This window comes from Neovison vison, chromosome 8 (genome assembly GCF_020171115.1).
Source record: "Neovison vison isolate M4711 chromosome 8, ASM_NN_V1, whole genome shotgun sequence".
Classification (NCBI taxonomy): Eukaryota; Metazoa; Chordata; class Mammalia; order Carnivora; family Mustelidae; genus Neogale; species Neogale vison.
Genome location: NC_058098.1, coordinates 23622792 through 23637449, shown reverse-complemented (window position 1 = coordinate 23637449; position 14658 = coordinate 23622792). Strand labels below are relative to the sequence as shown.

At 43.9% G+C, this 14658-nt stretch overlaps 2 protein-coding genes across 2 annotated transcripts in view; both read left to right on the top strand.

Moving 5' to 3' along the window:
• Nucleotides 1–2837: 2837 nt before the first annotated feature.
• The window catches only part of ACSS2 (acyl-CoA synthetase short chain family member 2), a 51568-nt gene continuing 39747 nt past the window's right edge, over nt 2838–14658 (top strand). Inside the window, exons 1-2 of the mRNA XM_044263180.1 lie at nt 2838–3065; nt 10616–10811. Coding sequence (XP_044119115.1) covers nt 2888–3065; nt 10616–10811 — 374 coding nt within the window. The 5' untranslated portion in view covers nt 2838–2887. The remainder of the gene's footprint in view (nt 3066–10615; nt 10812–14658) is intronic.
• Nucleotides 7347–7550, top strand: LOC122915826 (40S ribosomal protein S29-like). The gene has a single exon (XM_044262561.1). The coding sequence runs from the start codon at nt 7347–7349 to the stop codon at nt 7548–7550; it is 204 nt and encodes a 67-aa protein (XP_044118496.1).

Sequence of the window (14658 nt, the reverse complement as noted above, 5' to 3'; positions counted from 1 at the left end):
CCCCTGACCTATCAGCATAGGACGGGGAGTCCAAACTTGAGTTTGTGTTAGAATCTTTAAAATCAGGTCCCCAGATTCCACCCTAGAGATCATGATTTGTAGGCTGGGATGAAGCTTCTGGAATCTGGATATTTACCATCATTTTAAGAGGTTTAGATGCGGTTCCGGAAAGGACACTTGGAGAGAGAAATAATGGTGTTGAGGTATGACAGGAGTGGGGTGGACTGTGAATGTGTGTGTGTGTGTGGGGGGGGGTGATAAATGGGAGAGGATTGGGTCTCTGTAGTCTAGATGTCTGGGTTCCAGTCCCTCTTCTACCACTTATGAACAGTGCGATATTAGGCAAGACATTTAATCTCCTTGAGTATCAGTTTCCTCATCTGTAAAATGAGAAAATAATAGTAGTCATTTCAGATAGTTGCAAAGATTAAATAAAATGTTGGAAAGTGCTTAGTATAGAATGTGGCACCTACTTAATAAATGCCATTATTATTATTATCATTATTATTTCCTTAATCTAGTGAGTTCTCATTTCGTCATTTCGTCGAATCCATTCTCTTCCCACCCTGAGGAATTCCAGCTACAGTATAGTTTGCATTACTACCCCATCTCTAAGGATGGGGGGGCTCCCTCCCTTGTGAGGCCTCTTGCCCAAATTTCTATTGCACAGTGCACAGGCAGAGGGAGGGTTCTGATCAAGCCTGTGGACACACATCCTCTCCTTCCCCCAAACCCAGGAGCCAGGCTCAGAGGTAATAACCAGAACTGTTTGAAAATCTACTCTGCGCCCAGGAGCTGCAGTGCCACCTGTAGACAGTAGGAGGCAGCAGTGTATTGAGAACAGCTTTAGGACCTAGACGAAGGGCTTGGGGAAGGAAGGAGGGAGAATAGGAGAGGGCTGCCCAGAGCTGGGGCCCGCGGAGGGGAGGAAGCAGAAGAGAATGACTATCTATACTAGGACTGTGTGCCCATTGCCTGTGCCTTCCTCCCTACAGAGAGGTTCCTGTCTCCTCAGTGAAGTCTGTAAGGCTTGTTATGCTTCAGTGAAGTCTGACCCCCTCCCAGGCACACACATGGGGCTGTCTCCACTAAGTGAGGTCAGTGCTCCTTCAGTGGTGTCCATTTCCTCAGTGTAGTGAGAGGTCCCTTGGGGGTTTGAGTTCTCTCAGTGGGGTCCATGTCTCTTTAGTAAAGTCTTTATTTTCTGTAATTCCTAGGAGGAAGTCCATGTCCCCTCAGTAGAATCACAGAACTTCAATGTCATTTATGTCCTATTAGCAGGGTCCAGAGGTCTTCACTGAAATCTGAGATCCCTCAGCAAGATCTGCGCTCCCTTAATGGAGTGCCTTCAGTATAGTGTGTGTGCCTTCAGTGCGGTTAATGCCTTCTCAATGAAATATCTGCCCAGTCCATGAGGTCTGGACTCCTTTGGAGCCCTGAGACTCTCCTTTCAGAATTGGGAAGGCTCTGGATAATAGATCTGACCCAGGAGAGGTGTTTTGCTTTTGTTTTTGTTTTCAGTTTAGGGTTATGCTGGGCTTGTGGTTAGCGGGACAAAGAACAAGAGAGAAGGTGGGAAGAAAGTCTGGGCCAGATGGGGTCACAAGCCCTGTGTAGGTTTCAGAAGGTGGGGATTGCCTGCTTTGACCCTCAGAATCACCCTTGGAGTTTATCTAAGGAGACTTCCTATCTGTGAACTGATGGAGGGGATCTTCTTGGTAGTGAGTTTAAAGGGAGATAGAGGGTCCTTCCTGGCCTCTCCTTTCTGGAGTGGAAGAGTTGGAGGGAAGCCAGAGTTAATTGAACCTGGTTGTGGCAGGAAATCAAGAGATTGAGAGGGAAAGAAGGGTGTGAGCAATTTTTCCTATTTTGCATAGACTTTAGTATTTTACAGATGTTACCTCCAGCCTGATGAGGAGGGGGAGTCAGGAGACATAGGTTTGGCCCTAACCTGGTTGTTTGCTCTGTGACCTTGCACAGATTCTTTCCTTTTCCTGAGTTTACCATTTGTGTAATGAGGAGGTGGGTTTATTAACAAAGACCTGGAGCACCTCCTAGTCTTGTCCTTTAGATCTGGATGGAAATTTGTGGAGGTAGGGAGAGTGAAGACATATCTTCAGTGGTGGGAGAAAATCTGAGCTGGTCCCAAGGTTAGCAGGGAGGGCATCCCGTCCCCGGTCTGTGCCCTCAGCGTCGTGGGAGGAGTTTTTCCTGGGGACAGAAGGGAGGGGTTTACTCAGAAATGGGGAACAGTGCTGAGGGGAAGTGTGTCATCCACAAAGGACCCTACTCCACTTAGCTTTCCAACTCGGTGGGGTGACAGGCTTGTGCAATCAGATCACGGGGCGGCTCCATTATGGGCCTGATGCAACTCCTCTCGGTTGCCCAGTTCTTTCCCGCTCGAGCCCCGCCCTAACCCAACTTCTCATCTGTCACTCCAGACCCCACCCGACTACAGTTACTTCGATCAGCCTCCTCTTCTGTCGCATCCAACCTCGTCACTCCCAGTCGCTCCGTGACAGAAGAGGGCCCACCTCCTCAACTGTCACGCCTGGCCCCTCCCCTCCAAGATTCCATCCTCTCTTATCACGCCCGGCCCCGCCCCTTCTGCTCTCACTCTGCGGGCCCACCCCTTCCGCAGTCAGCTCCGCCCCCAAACCTCCGGCCATACTCGACTTTTCCCTCTGCCTTTGCTAACCCTGGTCCCGCCTCCATCGGGCGTGGCTCCGCCCCTCCGGGCCATTCTCCGCCCGTTTTGCCTGCGCCACGCCTCCTCCCCCCCGTCTCGCCACCTCCCGTAAGGCCCCGCCCCTCGGTCAGCCTATTTTCCCCGCCTGGGCGCCAGGAGCGACAGTGAAGGCTGCTCAGGCGCTCGGAACTTGACGCGATGGGGCTTCCGGAGGAGCGGGGCCGTTGCGGCAACGGGAGCGCGGAGCGAGAAGAGGCTGGAGCCCGGAACCGGGTGCGGAGTTGGTCGCCACCGCCCGAGGTCAGCCGTTCAGCGCACGTCCCGTCGCTGCAACGCTACCGCGAGCTGCACCGGCGCTCAGTGGAGCAACCGCGAGGTGAGGCCGGGCCCGGAGGCCCTGGGCGGGGTCAGCGAGTAGAGAAGTGGGGGTTTCCAGATGAGTGAGAAATTGTGGGCGTGGCGTGGGGAACGAGGATTTCGTGAGGAGATCGGGGTTCCTTGGCGGAGTTGAGGTTTCCCTTGGGAAACTGAAGGGTCGGTGAAGAGATGGGGAGTGGAGATGGAAAAGGAGTTCCGGGAGTCTATGGGCGTTCTATGGGGAGAAGGAGGGTTCCGTGTGGAGATGAGGGTTCCCTAAGAGTTGGAGAGTTCCTTGGGCGGTTTCGTGAGGAGATGGGGCTTCCTTAAGGATAGTGAAAGTTCCATGAGGAAAGGAGAGTTCTCACGTGAAAGGATGGGTTCTCGGGAGGTGAAGGGGCACCTTGAGGGGAGGAGAGCTACAGAACTTTGTTCCCTTTCACGCCAAGTCAACCGTTGCCTCCTGACACCTTTTATCCTGTGACTTAGTCTCCACTGTTGAGGGACATTAACCGGTCTGGTTCCCATCCTGGGACTCCCCCCCCCCCCAAATAAGTAACAGAGTCCCAGATCTGTTTTTCATGTTTCAGAAATCCCAGTGGAAATTACACAATGTAAGACTGAACAAGTCACTAAAATGCCACTTTTTTTTTTTTTTTAAGGTTAGGCTGGGATTGTAATAACTCAGAAATTCTGATAAGAAATAAAGGTAGACAATTCTTTAGTAATGTGTAGGGAAAATTCTTTGCTCTTGCCCTCAGTCTGCTTAAGGTGTCAAAACTGTACCTGAGTTGGGAGGCAGCATTATGTTTGGCAGTGGATAAGCATGGGCAATGAATCAAACCCACAAAAAACTAGATTTAGATCTTTTTTTTTTTTTTAAGATTTTATTTATTTATTTGAGATAGAGAGTGAGAGAGAGCATGAAAAGGGAGAAGGTCAGAGGGAGAAGCAGATTCCCCACGGAGCTGGGAGCCCTATGTGGGACTGGATGCAGGAACTCCGAGGTCATGACCTGAGCTGGAGGCAGTCACTTAACCAGCTGAGCGACCCAGGTGCCACCTCACTGCACGATCTTAAGCAAAGTTTTAAACCTGTCTGAGATTACTTTTCTTCATCTGTAAGATACAGCTAATAGTACTTGCTTCTAGGTTTGTTTGAGGTCTAAAGCGGGTGGTAAGTGTGCATTGTAGAGTCCCTGATGCACAATAGGCATTCAATAAATGGTGGTTAGTTTGATAACAGTAAGAATAACATGGACAGGGGCGCCTGGGTGGCTCAGTGGGTTAAGGCCTCTGCCTTCGGCTCAGGTCATGATCCCAGGGTCCTGGGATCAAGCCCCGCATCAGGCTCTCCGCTCAGCAGGGAGCCTGCTTCCTCCTCTGTCTCTGCCTGCCTCTCTGCCTACTTGGGATCTCTGTCTGTCAAATAAATAAATAAATAAAAGAATAACATGGACAAAGCGATTACTGAGTAATGCAAGACAGGACTGAATCAAGTGTGGAGTGGTTCATTGTTACAGGTAGTGTCCAAGTTTGAATCTTCAGACCTATTTTCCTTTCCCTTCCTTCTCTATATTTTTTCCCCATCATGACTTCATCTGTTTTACATCTATTTCTACAATAATAATGTCTGTATATTTAGCCCTGGGCCCAGGATCCCACTTATGCTCTGGTCCCAGATCTTATAGGTGTATAGACCATTTTATTCACACACGTTGATGTCATATCATATGTACCATGACTATGAGTGGGATTTACCAATTTTCCCTCCCAAACCTACTCTCCCCTTAGTTTTCTTATCCCTGTCAATGGCAGTATCCCAAACTAAATCTCTTTCATTATCCTCTCCTCTAATAAGATCTGTCAACATAGATCTTTTCTATCTATATATCTCATTCAAAATTATTTATTGCTTATTGAGCATAAATCCTGTTTGATTTGATGTAGAGACTGTTATCCCCATTATAAAAGGAAGAAAACTGAAATGTAGGGAGGTTAACTAACTTGGACAAGGTCACAAAAGCTACAAAGCAGTGGATCTGGGATTTGAACTAAGGTAGTCTTGATTACAGAATCTATACTCCTGATAGCTATACTCTTCCTTTTCCCTGACCCCACAGTCTGCCTTTCACCAAATTCTGTTAAAAACTCTTTCAAGGGACACCTGGGTGGCTCAGTTAGTGAAGCTTCTGCCTTCAGCTCAGGTCATGATTCCAGGTTTCTGGCATCGAGCTCCTACATCGGGCTCCTTGCTCAGCAGAGAGCCTGCTTCTCCCTCTGCCTCTACTGCCGTTCTGCCTACTTGTTGTGCTCTATCCGTCAAATAAATAAATTTTTAAAAATCTTCAAAAAATTATTAAATACTCTTTCAGAATGTCTCTGATTACCTTTTCTTCCATTGCCACGGAACTTTTTAATTCAAGGAAGCAGCCTCCTAATGGGTTCTCCCATTCCCTAGTCTCACCCACCTTCAATCTCTCTCATAGACTTATCTAAAATAAACACTATTAGATTGATATCCAAAATAAGCAAAAATAAGCTTTCATATGTCATTTTATTTATTTATTTATTTTTAAGATTTTATTTATTTGACAGAGATCACAAGTTGGCAGAGAGGCAGGCAGAGAGAGAGAAAGAGAGAGAGAGGAGGAAGCAGGCTTCCTGCTGAGCAGACATCCAGATGTGGGGCTTCATACCAGGACCCTGGAATCATGACCTGAGCCAAAGGCAGAGGTTTTAAATCCACTGAGCCACCCAGGCGCCCCTCATACGTCATTTTATTTTATTTTTTTTAAAGATTTTATTTATTTATCAGAGAGAGAGAGGGAGAGAGAGCAAGCACAGGCAGACAGAATGGCAGGCAGAGGCAGAGGGGGAAGCAGGCTCCCTGCTGAGCAAGGAGCCCGATGTGGGACTCGATCCCAGGACCCTGGGACCATGACCTGAGCCGAAGGCAGCTGCTTAACCAACTGAGCCACCCAGGCGTCCCCCCTCATACATCATTTTTAAAAACTTCCAGTAGTTCTCTCTTTCTTCTCATTTCAAATTAAAATTCTGCTTTTCTTTCAAGGTCTGGATAACTAGCTTCATCCACCTCTGTGTTCTTAACTCCCGCTATTCCCTACCATACCCTTTATTCTAAACAAATCATTCTCATTGATATACTGGATACACAAAGGTTTCTTTCACATTTCCTTGTCTTTGCCCATTTCCTTCTGCTCCTGTCTATCTAGTCTCCAAACTCCACCAATTCCACGCAGCATTCCCTGATCATCTAGTCCATGATCATCTTTTAATCTTTTGAACAATTTCTGTACTTAGAGTTTGTGTCAACAAAACTTTCAGATTTCAACACCGCTACCAAAACAAAACAAAACTAAGTGATAGTGAAACTCAGTTTTTTGCATCCTTATTGATACATGTAAATGTGGTTCATACTTTTACATAATCTATGCCTACTCTTTAAAATATATTTTTTTAAAGATTTTATTTATTTATTTGACAGAGAGAAATCACAATTAGATGGAGAGGCAGGCAGAGAGAGAGAGAGAGAGGGAAGCAGGCTCCCTGCTGAGCAGAGAGCCCAATGCGGGACTCGATCCCAGGACCCTGAGATCATGACCTGAGCTGAAGGCAGCGGCTTAACCCACTGAGCCACCCAGGCGCCCCAAAATATTTTTGAATATATACATGTACTTGATGTAGTTTTTTCTTTTTTTTTTTTTAAAGATTTTATTTATTTGACAGAGATCACAAGTAGGCAGGGAGGCAGGCAGAGAGAGAGTTGGGGGTGGTGGGAAGGCAGGCTCCCTGCCGAGCAGAGAGCCCAGTGTGGGGCTCGATGTGGGGCTTGATCCCAGGACCCTGAGATCATGACCTGAGCCAAAGGCAGAGGCTTTAACCCGCAGAGCCACCCAGGCTCCCTACTTGATGTAGGGTTTTTTTGTTTGTTTGTTTGTTTTAAATATTTATTTATTTATTTGACAGACAGAAATCACAAGGAGGCAGAGAGGCAGGCAGAGATAGAGGAGGAAGCAGGCTCCCCGCTGAGCAGAGAGCCCGACTCGGGGCTCGGTCCCAGGATCCTGGGATCATGACCTGAGCCGAAGGTAGAGGCTTTAACCCACTGAGCCACCCAGGTGCCCCCATTTGATGTAGTTTTAACAACAGATCTAATTTTGTATACTGGTTTCTAGCTGTGTGGTCCTTGGGAGAATTTCCTCTGTTTCCTGAGCTTTGGTTTTCTTATCTATAAAATTAGGATAATTGTGTATTTCATAGGTCCATATAAAAATGTAATGAGGCCTTTTGCCTTATTGCATCCAAGAGAAAAAGATGAATCCCAGCAGCTCTCCTGGAGCCATCTTAGGAAGTTTGGTCAGGGTTCTCCTTGCTGCCTATGCTCAAAACATCATGCTCTGATTGGGCAACACAGCCTCAGTATGGGCTGCCAGTGTTTCCATCAATACACAAAGGATATAAGCTTCATTAAGTTGGATTAAGTAAGCTTCTTTGAATGGGTCAACCAAGATACCTACCTTAACCGCAGATATCCAGAATAACTATTTTAATGCTAACTCATTTACATAAAATAAAAATCCTTCAATTATGAGTGTTTTAATATGAAAAAAAAAAGATTCAATGAGGGGTACATGTCTGGCTCAGTCAGTAGAGTCTGTGAGTCTTGATCTTGGAGTTTTGAGTTCAAGACCCACCTTGCATGTAGAGATTACTTAAAAAGAAAATCTTTTTGACAAAAAGATTTGGTGAGATTAGCCCAGTGCCCAGTACAGGAATGGCATTCACTAAAATACCACCTCCCATTTGCTTTCTTTAGTGGCTGTTAGTCTTCTGTTATATTACTGCTAGTACTACTAGTTTTCATCAGGTTTTTTGTTTTTGTTTTTTTTTAACTGTTGGGCTCTTGGGTTGTTTCCAATTTCACTGTTATAAATAGTGTTACTATAAACATGTCTTTAGCAATCACTTCATTTTTTCTTTGGCATTTTTTTCTTATAGTGTGTTCTCCAAAATTGAGTTAGCAGATGAAAGGGTATAAAAAATTTTATGTCTCTTGTCAGTCATCGCCCTGGTATCCAGTAAGATTATGACAATTTCTTACAATGCCATTATCATATGAGTATCTCTTTTATAGTGCCACTCTGGCACTGGGTTTATCTTTTTATTTTTTAATCTTCGTTAGTTTTATAGGTACATAATGGCACCTTGGGAATGACTTAATTTGGATTTCTTTTTTTTTTTTTTTAAAGATTTTATTTGTTTATTTGACAGACAGAGATCACAAGTAGATGGAGAGGCAGGCAGAGATAGAGAGAGAGGGAAGCAGGCTCCCTGCTGAGCAGAGAGCCCGATGCGGGACTCGATCCCAGGACCCTGAGATCATGACCTGAGCCGAAGGCAGCGGCTTAAACCACTGAGCCACCCAGGTTCCCTCTTTTTTTTTTTTTTTAAGATTTTATTTATTTGCCAGAGACAGAGAGAGAGAGTACACACAAGCAGGCAGAGAGGCAGGCAGAGGCAGCGAGAGAAGCAGGCTTCCCGCTGAGCAAGGAGCCCAATGCGGGACTCCATCCCAGGACCCTGGGATCATGACCTGAGCCGAAGGCAGCGGCTCAACCAACTGAGCCACCCTGGCGTCCCTAATTTGGATTTCTTGAATTGATTGCAAGTTGTACATCATATAATTTAGCTTTCAGCTATATTCTGTCTTGCATGTTCAGAAGTATTTCATACGTTCGTCTTTTTTTTTTTTTAAAGATTTTATTTATTTATTTGACAGAGAGAGATCACAAGCAGACAGAGAGGCAGGCAGAGAGAGAGGAGGAAGCAGGCTCCCTGCTGAGCAGAGAGCCCGATGCGGGGTTCGATCCCAGGACCCTGAGATCATGACCTGAGCCGAAGGCAGCGGCTTAACCCACTGAGCCACCCTCATATGTTCGTCTTATCTTTCCAATTAGATTGTATAAACTGAATCATGTAACCTTGAGCAAGTCACTTTACCTTTATGAATTTGGTTTCTTTTTTTTTTTTTAATATTTTATTTATTTATTTATTTGAGAGATAGACAGTGAGAGAGAGCATGAGCAAGGAGAAGGTCAGAGAGCGAAGCAGACTCCCCATGGAGCTGGGAGCCTGATGTGGGACTCGATCCCGGGACTCCGGGATCATGACCTGAGCCGAAGGCAGTCGTCCAACCAACTGAGCCACCCAGGCGTCCCATGAATTTGGTTTCTTATTGGTGAAATGAAGAGGTGATAATCTCTAAAGTGTTCCTTTCATTGTTATAATTCTAAGAGTGTCTCTCCTTTCCTTTCTAGCTCCTGATCCTGTACTGACAATATCCTAAGTGCTCTGCAATTACATGTTTTACCTGTTGAATACGTTTTCTCTGGAATAGCCAGGGGAATATTTTAAGATTATTAATCTGATCATGTCGCTCTCTGTGAAATCCTACAATGGCTTTCCATTCCTCTTAGGATAAATATCAAATTCCTGGGCGCCTGGGTGGCTCAGTGGGTTAAGCCGCTGCCTTCGGCTCAGGTCATGATCTCAGGGTCCTGGGATCGAACCCCGCATCGGGCTCTCTGCTCAGCAGGGAGCCTGCTTCCTCCTCTCTCTCTGCCTGCCTCTCTGCCTACTTGTGATCTCTCTCTGTCAAATAAATAAATAAAATCTTTAAAAAAAAATCAAATTCCTTATCATGCCCAGAAGGATTTCATGATCTGCCCATTTTATGCACCAATTCCTGCTATTCTTTCTCTTACTCTTAGTACTTCAGCTTCAAGAGTTCCTCTGAACCCATACCCTTGGTTCCTTTCTATCCCATGGACCTCTGTTCCTGGCGGGGAAGTGGAGAAAAACTCTTACTCATCTTTTAAATTTTAGCAAAAATGTTTTCCTCCGGGCAATTCACATCTTGATTTAGTAACTGTATAACCTAGGGCAAGTTATTTAACTCCTCTTAGCCTTGATTTAAGTCAATGAAATGAGAATTAAAATGAAGTGTACCTCTCATGGCTGTGGTAAAGACTAAATAAGATAATACTTATCAAGAGCTGAAAGTGACATTTGGCACATAGCAAGTAACACTTGGGCAAGATGCAGTAGGAGAAAGAGGTACTCATTAAATCATTGCTGAGAGTGAAGGAACAAATTAAAAGAAAGATATTATGTATATCAGAAGACTCTGTAGGTAAAAGATTTCTTCCTTTCACTAATAAATTTGTTAAAAAATTTACTGGTTAACCACAATATGCTAAGCATTGTGATAGCACTGGGTGGCTATGATTTGAATAAATGATGAAAAATGAAATGGCAGTTTTGAGGCGAGAAGGAAGGTATTTGAGTCAAAATTAGCTCATGGGAATAGGTGGGTTAGGAAAGTATCGGTGATAAGATTACACAGGTAGACGAGGGATCTAGACCGTGGGTACTAGAGTACAGGGCAGAGAAGTTGTAACTTGTTCCTGTCATAGACTGGTAAACCATCTGAGAATAAATATGTCCGAGAATCTTAGTGATGTCTGGGCTTTCCTTTCTGTTGCAGAGTTTTGGGGAGACATTGCCAAGGAATTTTACTGGAAGACCTCATGTCCTGGCCCATTCCTCCAGTACAATTTTGATGTAACTAAAGGAAAAATCTTCATTGAGTGGATGAAAGGAGCAACCACTAACATCTGCTACAACGTACTGGATCGAATTGTCCACGAGAAAAAACTTGGAGATAAAGTTGCTTTTTACTGGTAAAAACATCTATCTTGAAGTCTGTGACAGATAAAAAGTTACCCCTCACATTTATATAGTGTTTCATAGTTCACAGAGTACTTTAAAATCTATTAATTCATTTGATGCTTGCAACAACCCGGCAGAGTAGGTAAAGTATCATTAATTTAACCTCAGATGAGGAAAAATACCTCAAGTGAGTTAAATGACATCCCAAAAATTGCTTAACTATTATGTGACTGAACTGACATTCAGAATCAAGTGTCCTGATTTCTAGTCTAGTATTCTTGGCTTGTAGTGGGAGAGAAAAGAGGGGAGAGGGTATATGGAAGCAAACAGGACTGAGTATCATTCTTTCTCATTTTGCTTTGGGACGAAATGGATATTAAGTTTTTCGCTACCGGGACCACTGTTGTCATCACTATCTCTGCGTGAGCTATAGTACCTGTAGGTTCATAATCCTTTCTGGAATTTCCCTGGTGTAATGTGAAACTGGCTCCCATTAACAGAGGGCAGGGGTAGGGGCACCTGGGTGGCTCAGTGGGTTAAGCCGCTGCATTCGGCTCAGGTCATGATCTCAGAGTCCTGGGATCGAGCCCCGCATCGGGCTCTCTGCTCAGCGGGGAGCCTGCTTCTTCCTCTCTCTCTGTCTGCCTCTCTGCCTGCTTGTGATCTCTCTCTGTCAAATAAATAAATAAAATCTTTAAAAAAACAAACAAACAAAAAAAAACAGAGGGCAGGGGTAGACTGAAGAAAGAGGCAGGCCACTCCAGGTTGGTAGGTGGCAGTTTTAATAAGCAAAGAGAACTTATGTACTAAGCTTGTTTGAGGCAGCAGCAAGATGAATGGATCACTGCACGTGCCCTCCAAATCTTAAAAGTTTGTAAAGAGGTCCTAAGTGGACTTGGTACTGTGCAGGTATTTTCAATACTACATTGCAAGGCTGTGTCCTTGGAGTAGCCTCTGGGAGCATGAAAGGCAAGTGGAACCCACATTCCAAGGACATGGAAGGGGGTAAGAAGTCTCCAAGTGCCAAGGTCCAACTCATGGGTCAGTCAGGTAAATCAGCATTCACGTCTCTTCAATGACATTCCCCAGTGGTGTCAGACACTATGCTCAAATGCTTAACAAATATCTTATTTGATAATCACAACAACCAAGAATGCACTGTTTTCCTCAGTTTCCAGGAGTGAAAACAAATTCTAAGATGTTAAGTGACTTATCTGAAGCCATACAGCTAGTAAGAAGTAGGATTGACATTCAAACCCAGGTAGTACAGTTACAGAGTCTACACTCACAACTGTGACACTGTTATCCCTCTAATTCTTAACATTAGCTTTTCAGTAGCTTTGCAATATAGGTGAAGAACTGAGGCACAGAGAGTTGAAATAATGAAGAAAGTCATAGGGTAAATAAGTGGTAGAGTTGGGATTCAAACCCAAGTCTGTGTGGCTCCTTGTTGGTAACACTAAGTTATGCTGCCTCCCCAGTGGGAACTTTTTTTTTTTTTTAAGATTTATTTGAGGGAGAGAATGTGTGCTAGCACGGGGTTGGAGAGGGTGGGCTGGGCAGAGAGAGAGGGAGAAACTTAAGCAGATACTGTGCTGAGCATGGAGCCTGATGTAGGGCTTGATCTCACAACCCTGAGATCATGACCTGAGCTAAAACCAAGAGTCAGTTGCTGCACTGACTGAGTCACCCAGGTGCCCCAACTTTTTTTTTGTGGGCTCTACACTAGCAGGGCCTAACATGGGGCTTGAACTCATGACCCCAAGACCCAAGACCTGAGATCAAGAGTCAGCTGCTTAACCTACCTATGCACCCAGGTGTCCCCCTGCACGGTGGGTACTTTTCAAGACCTCCTCCTTCCAGCAACATAGCTTATAAGTGATATTACTATACTGAACCCAAATAGAACCTTTTTTTTTTTTTAAGATTTTATTTATTTATTTGACAGAGATCACAAGCAGGCAGAGAGGCAGGCAGGGTGGGGGGAGCAGGCTCCCTGCTGAGCAGAGAGCCCCCCAAATAGAACCTTGAAGTTCCAGTATTTGGGGTGTTGTTTCTGCCTCCATCCCTGAGTACTTTGAGAATTGATCTGTTTCTTTTTAAGTGAGCCAGTAGGAGTAGCTTGGATGTTTCATGGGAGAGTTCATTGGTACTTAGTCAAAATTTGCCCAGTTTGTTTGACATATTGATAAGAGCTCTAATGTGAGTTCAACTCTGCTATTCATTGGCTATATAACACAGGCAAGGCATTTAACTCTCTGAGAGTCCATTTCCTCTTCCATAAAACGGGGATAATAATTTCACCTTTGTCCTTTCTCATTAGATTGTTATGAAAATCAAATGAGATGATGTTGTGAAAGCATTTATTTACTTATTGGAAAACACTGTACAAATGTGAGTGGTCTGTTCACATTGCCATTGCTCAGTTTGGGGTTACTTTGCCATCGAATTAGTCTTTAATGTCTGTTGGGACTTTCTTTAGCTCCTGTCCTGGAACTTTATGGCTTGAGCTCTGGCTGACACTGGGTTCACCTGCTAAGTTCCTTAGGTATCAGAAAATCTTTAAAGATACATAAAGAAGATGCTTGTGTCTGATGTTTCCTGGTTTGAAGTAGTTCAGGTGTGTGATGAAAGTCTGAGAAAACATAGGCCGGACTTGTTCAGGTACTGGAGATTGCTCCAGAATCCTGAAGCCCTTCTTTCTAGTTCCCCCACCATCCAGACCTGAACAGGATCTAGAGAGCTTTTCTTTTCACATTTGTAAAACGAGGGTAGTAGACTAGATCAGTGTTTTCTAAAGAATGCTTCAGGGCGCCTGGGTGGCTCAGTGGGTTAAGCCGCTGCCTTCGGCTCAGGTCATGATCTCAGGGTCCTGGGATCGAGTCCCGCATCGGGCTCTCTGCTCAGCAGGGAGCCTGCTTCCTCCTCTCTCTCTCTGCCTGCCTCTATGCCTACTTGTAATCTCTCTCTGTCAAATAAATAAATAAAATCTTTAAAAAAAAAAAAAAGAATGCTTCAGAAACTACTCGTTACTAGAGATAATAGCAGGGGTTTAATTCTTGAAACAAATGAGTCTGAGAAACACTATTTAATAAATTGCTTTTGTGGGATTTCTAGTGTGTATTAATAGTAAAGCCTCCTAGAATTCCTACAGTAAAGATACCTGATTAATTTTTTTAAACATGGTATTACTCAATTTTATTTGAGCTCCAGACACTTTTTGCAGCATGCTATTAATATTATAAGCATCAGTATTCCATGGATACCAATTTGGGAAGCACTGGACTATATAATTTCTAAATTTGTATCTAGTACAAAATTCTGTAACTCCCACAACAAGACATCTTAACCCATTTTTACATTGGTCACTCAACCAACAAGAATTTTTAAAGATCTTGGATGGTCAGTATATTAATATATTACTTGGATGGTCATATATTAATATATTAAGGAAATAGGGGTAGAGGAATATGAGACAAGTACCACATGGGACATTATTATTCAGTTTATTTTATGTTAATAATAAAGTAAAACCAAGCTATAAATAAATCACATTTGTTATAAAAAAGTAAAGCACAAATAGGCCAGATATTTGGTTATTTCCCATTTTTTACCTCCACATTTTAAGTAATATGTTTATACTGCATACTTTAGAAAGCATGACTTCCTATTATGATAGATGAGAATTTGCTTTTTATATATTACTCCCACTTCTTTTTCTCATCTATCTAGCTGTGTTTTTTAGTTAATTTAAAACCAGTGTTTACATAAGAGTAATATATTATGATTGCATTTCCTTATATGCATTTCCTTTTTTGTTTTTCTGAAGTTTAAAATTGCCTGCCATTTTTTACTTGC

Coding starts and splice junctions, on each gene's coding strand:
- LOC122915826 (XM_044262561.1), top strand. CDS start 7,347: ATGAGGCCTTTTGCCTTATTGCATCCAAGAGAAAAAGATGAATCCCAG.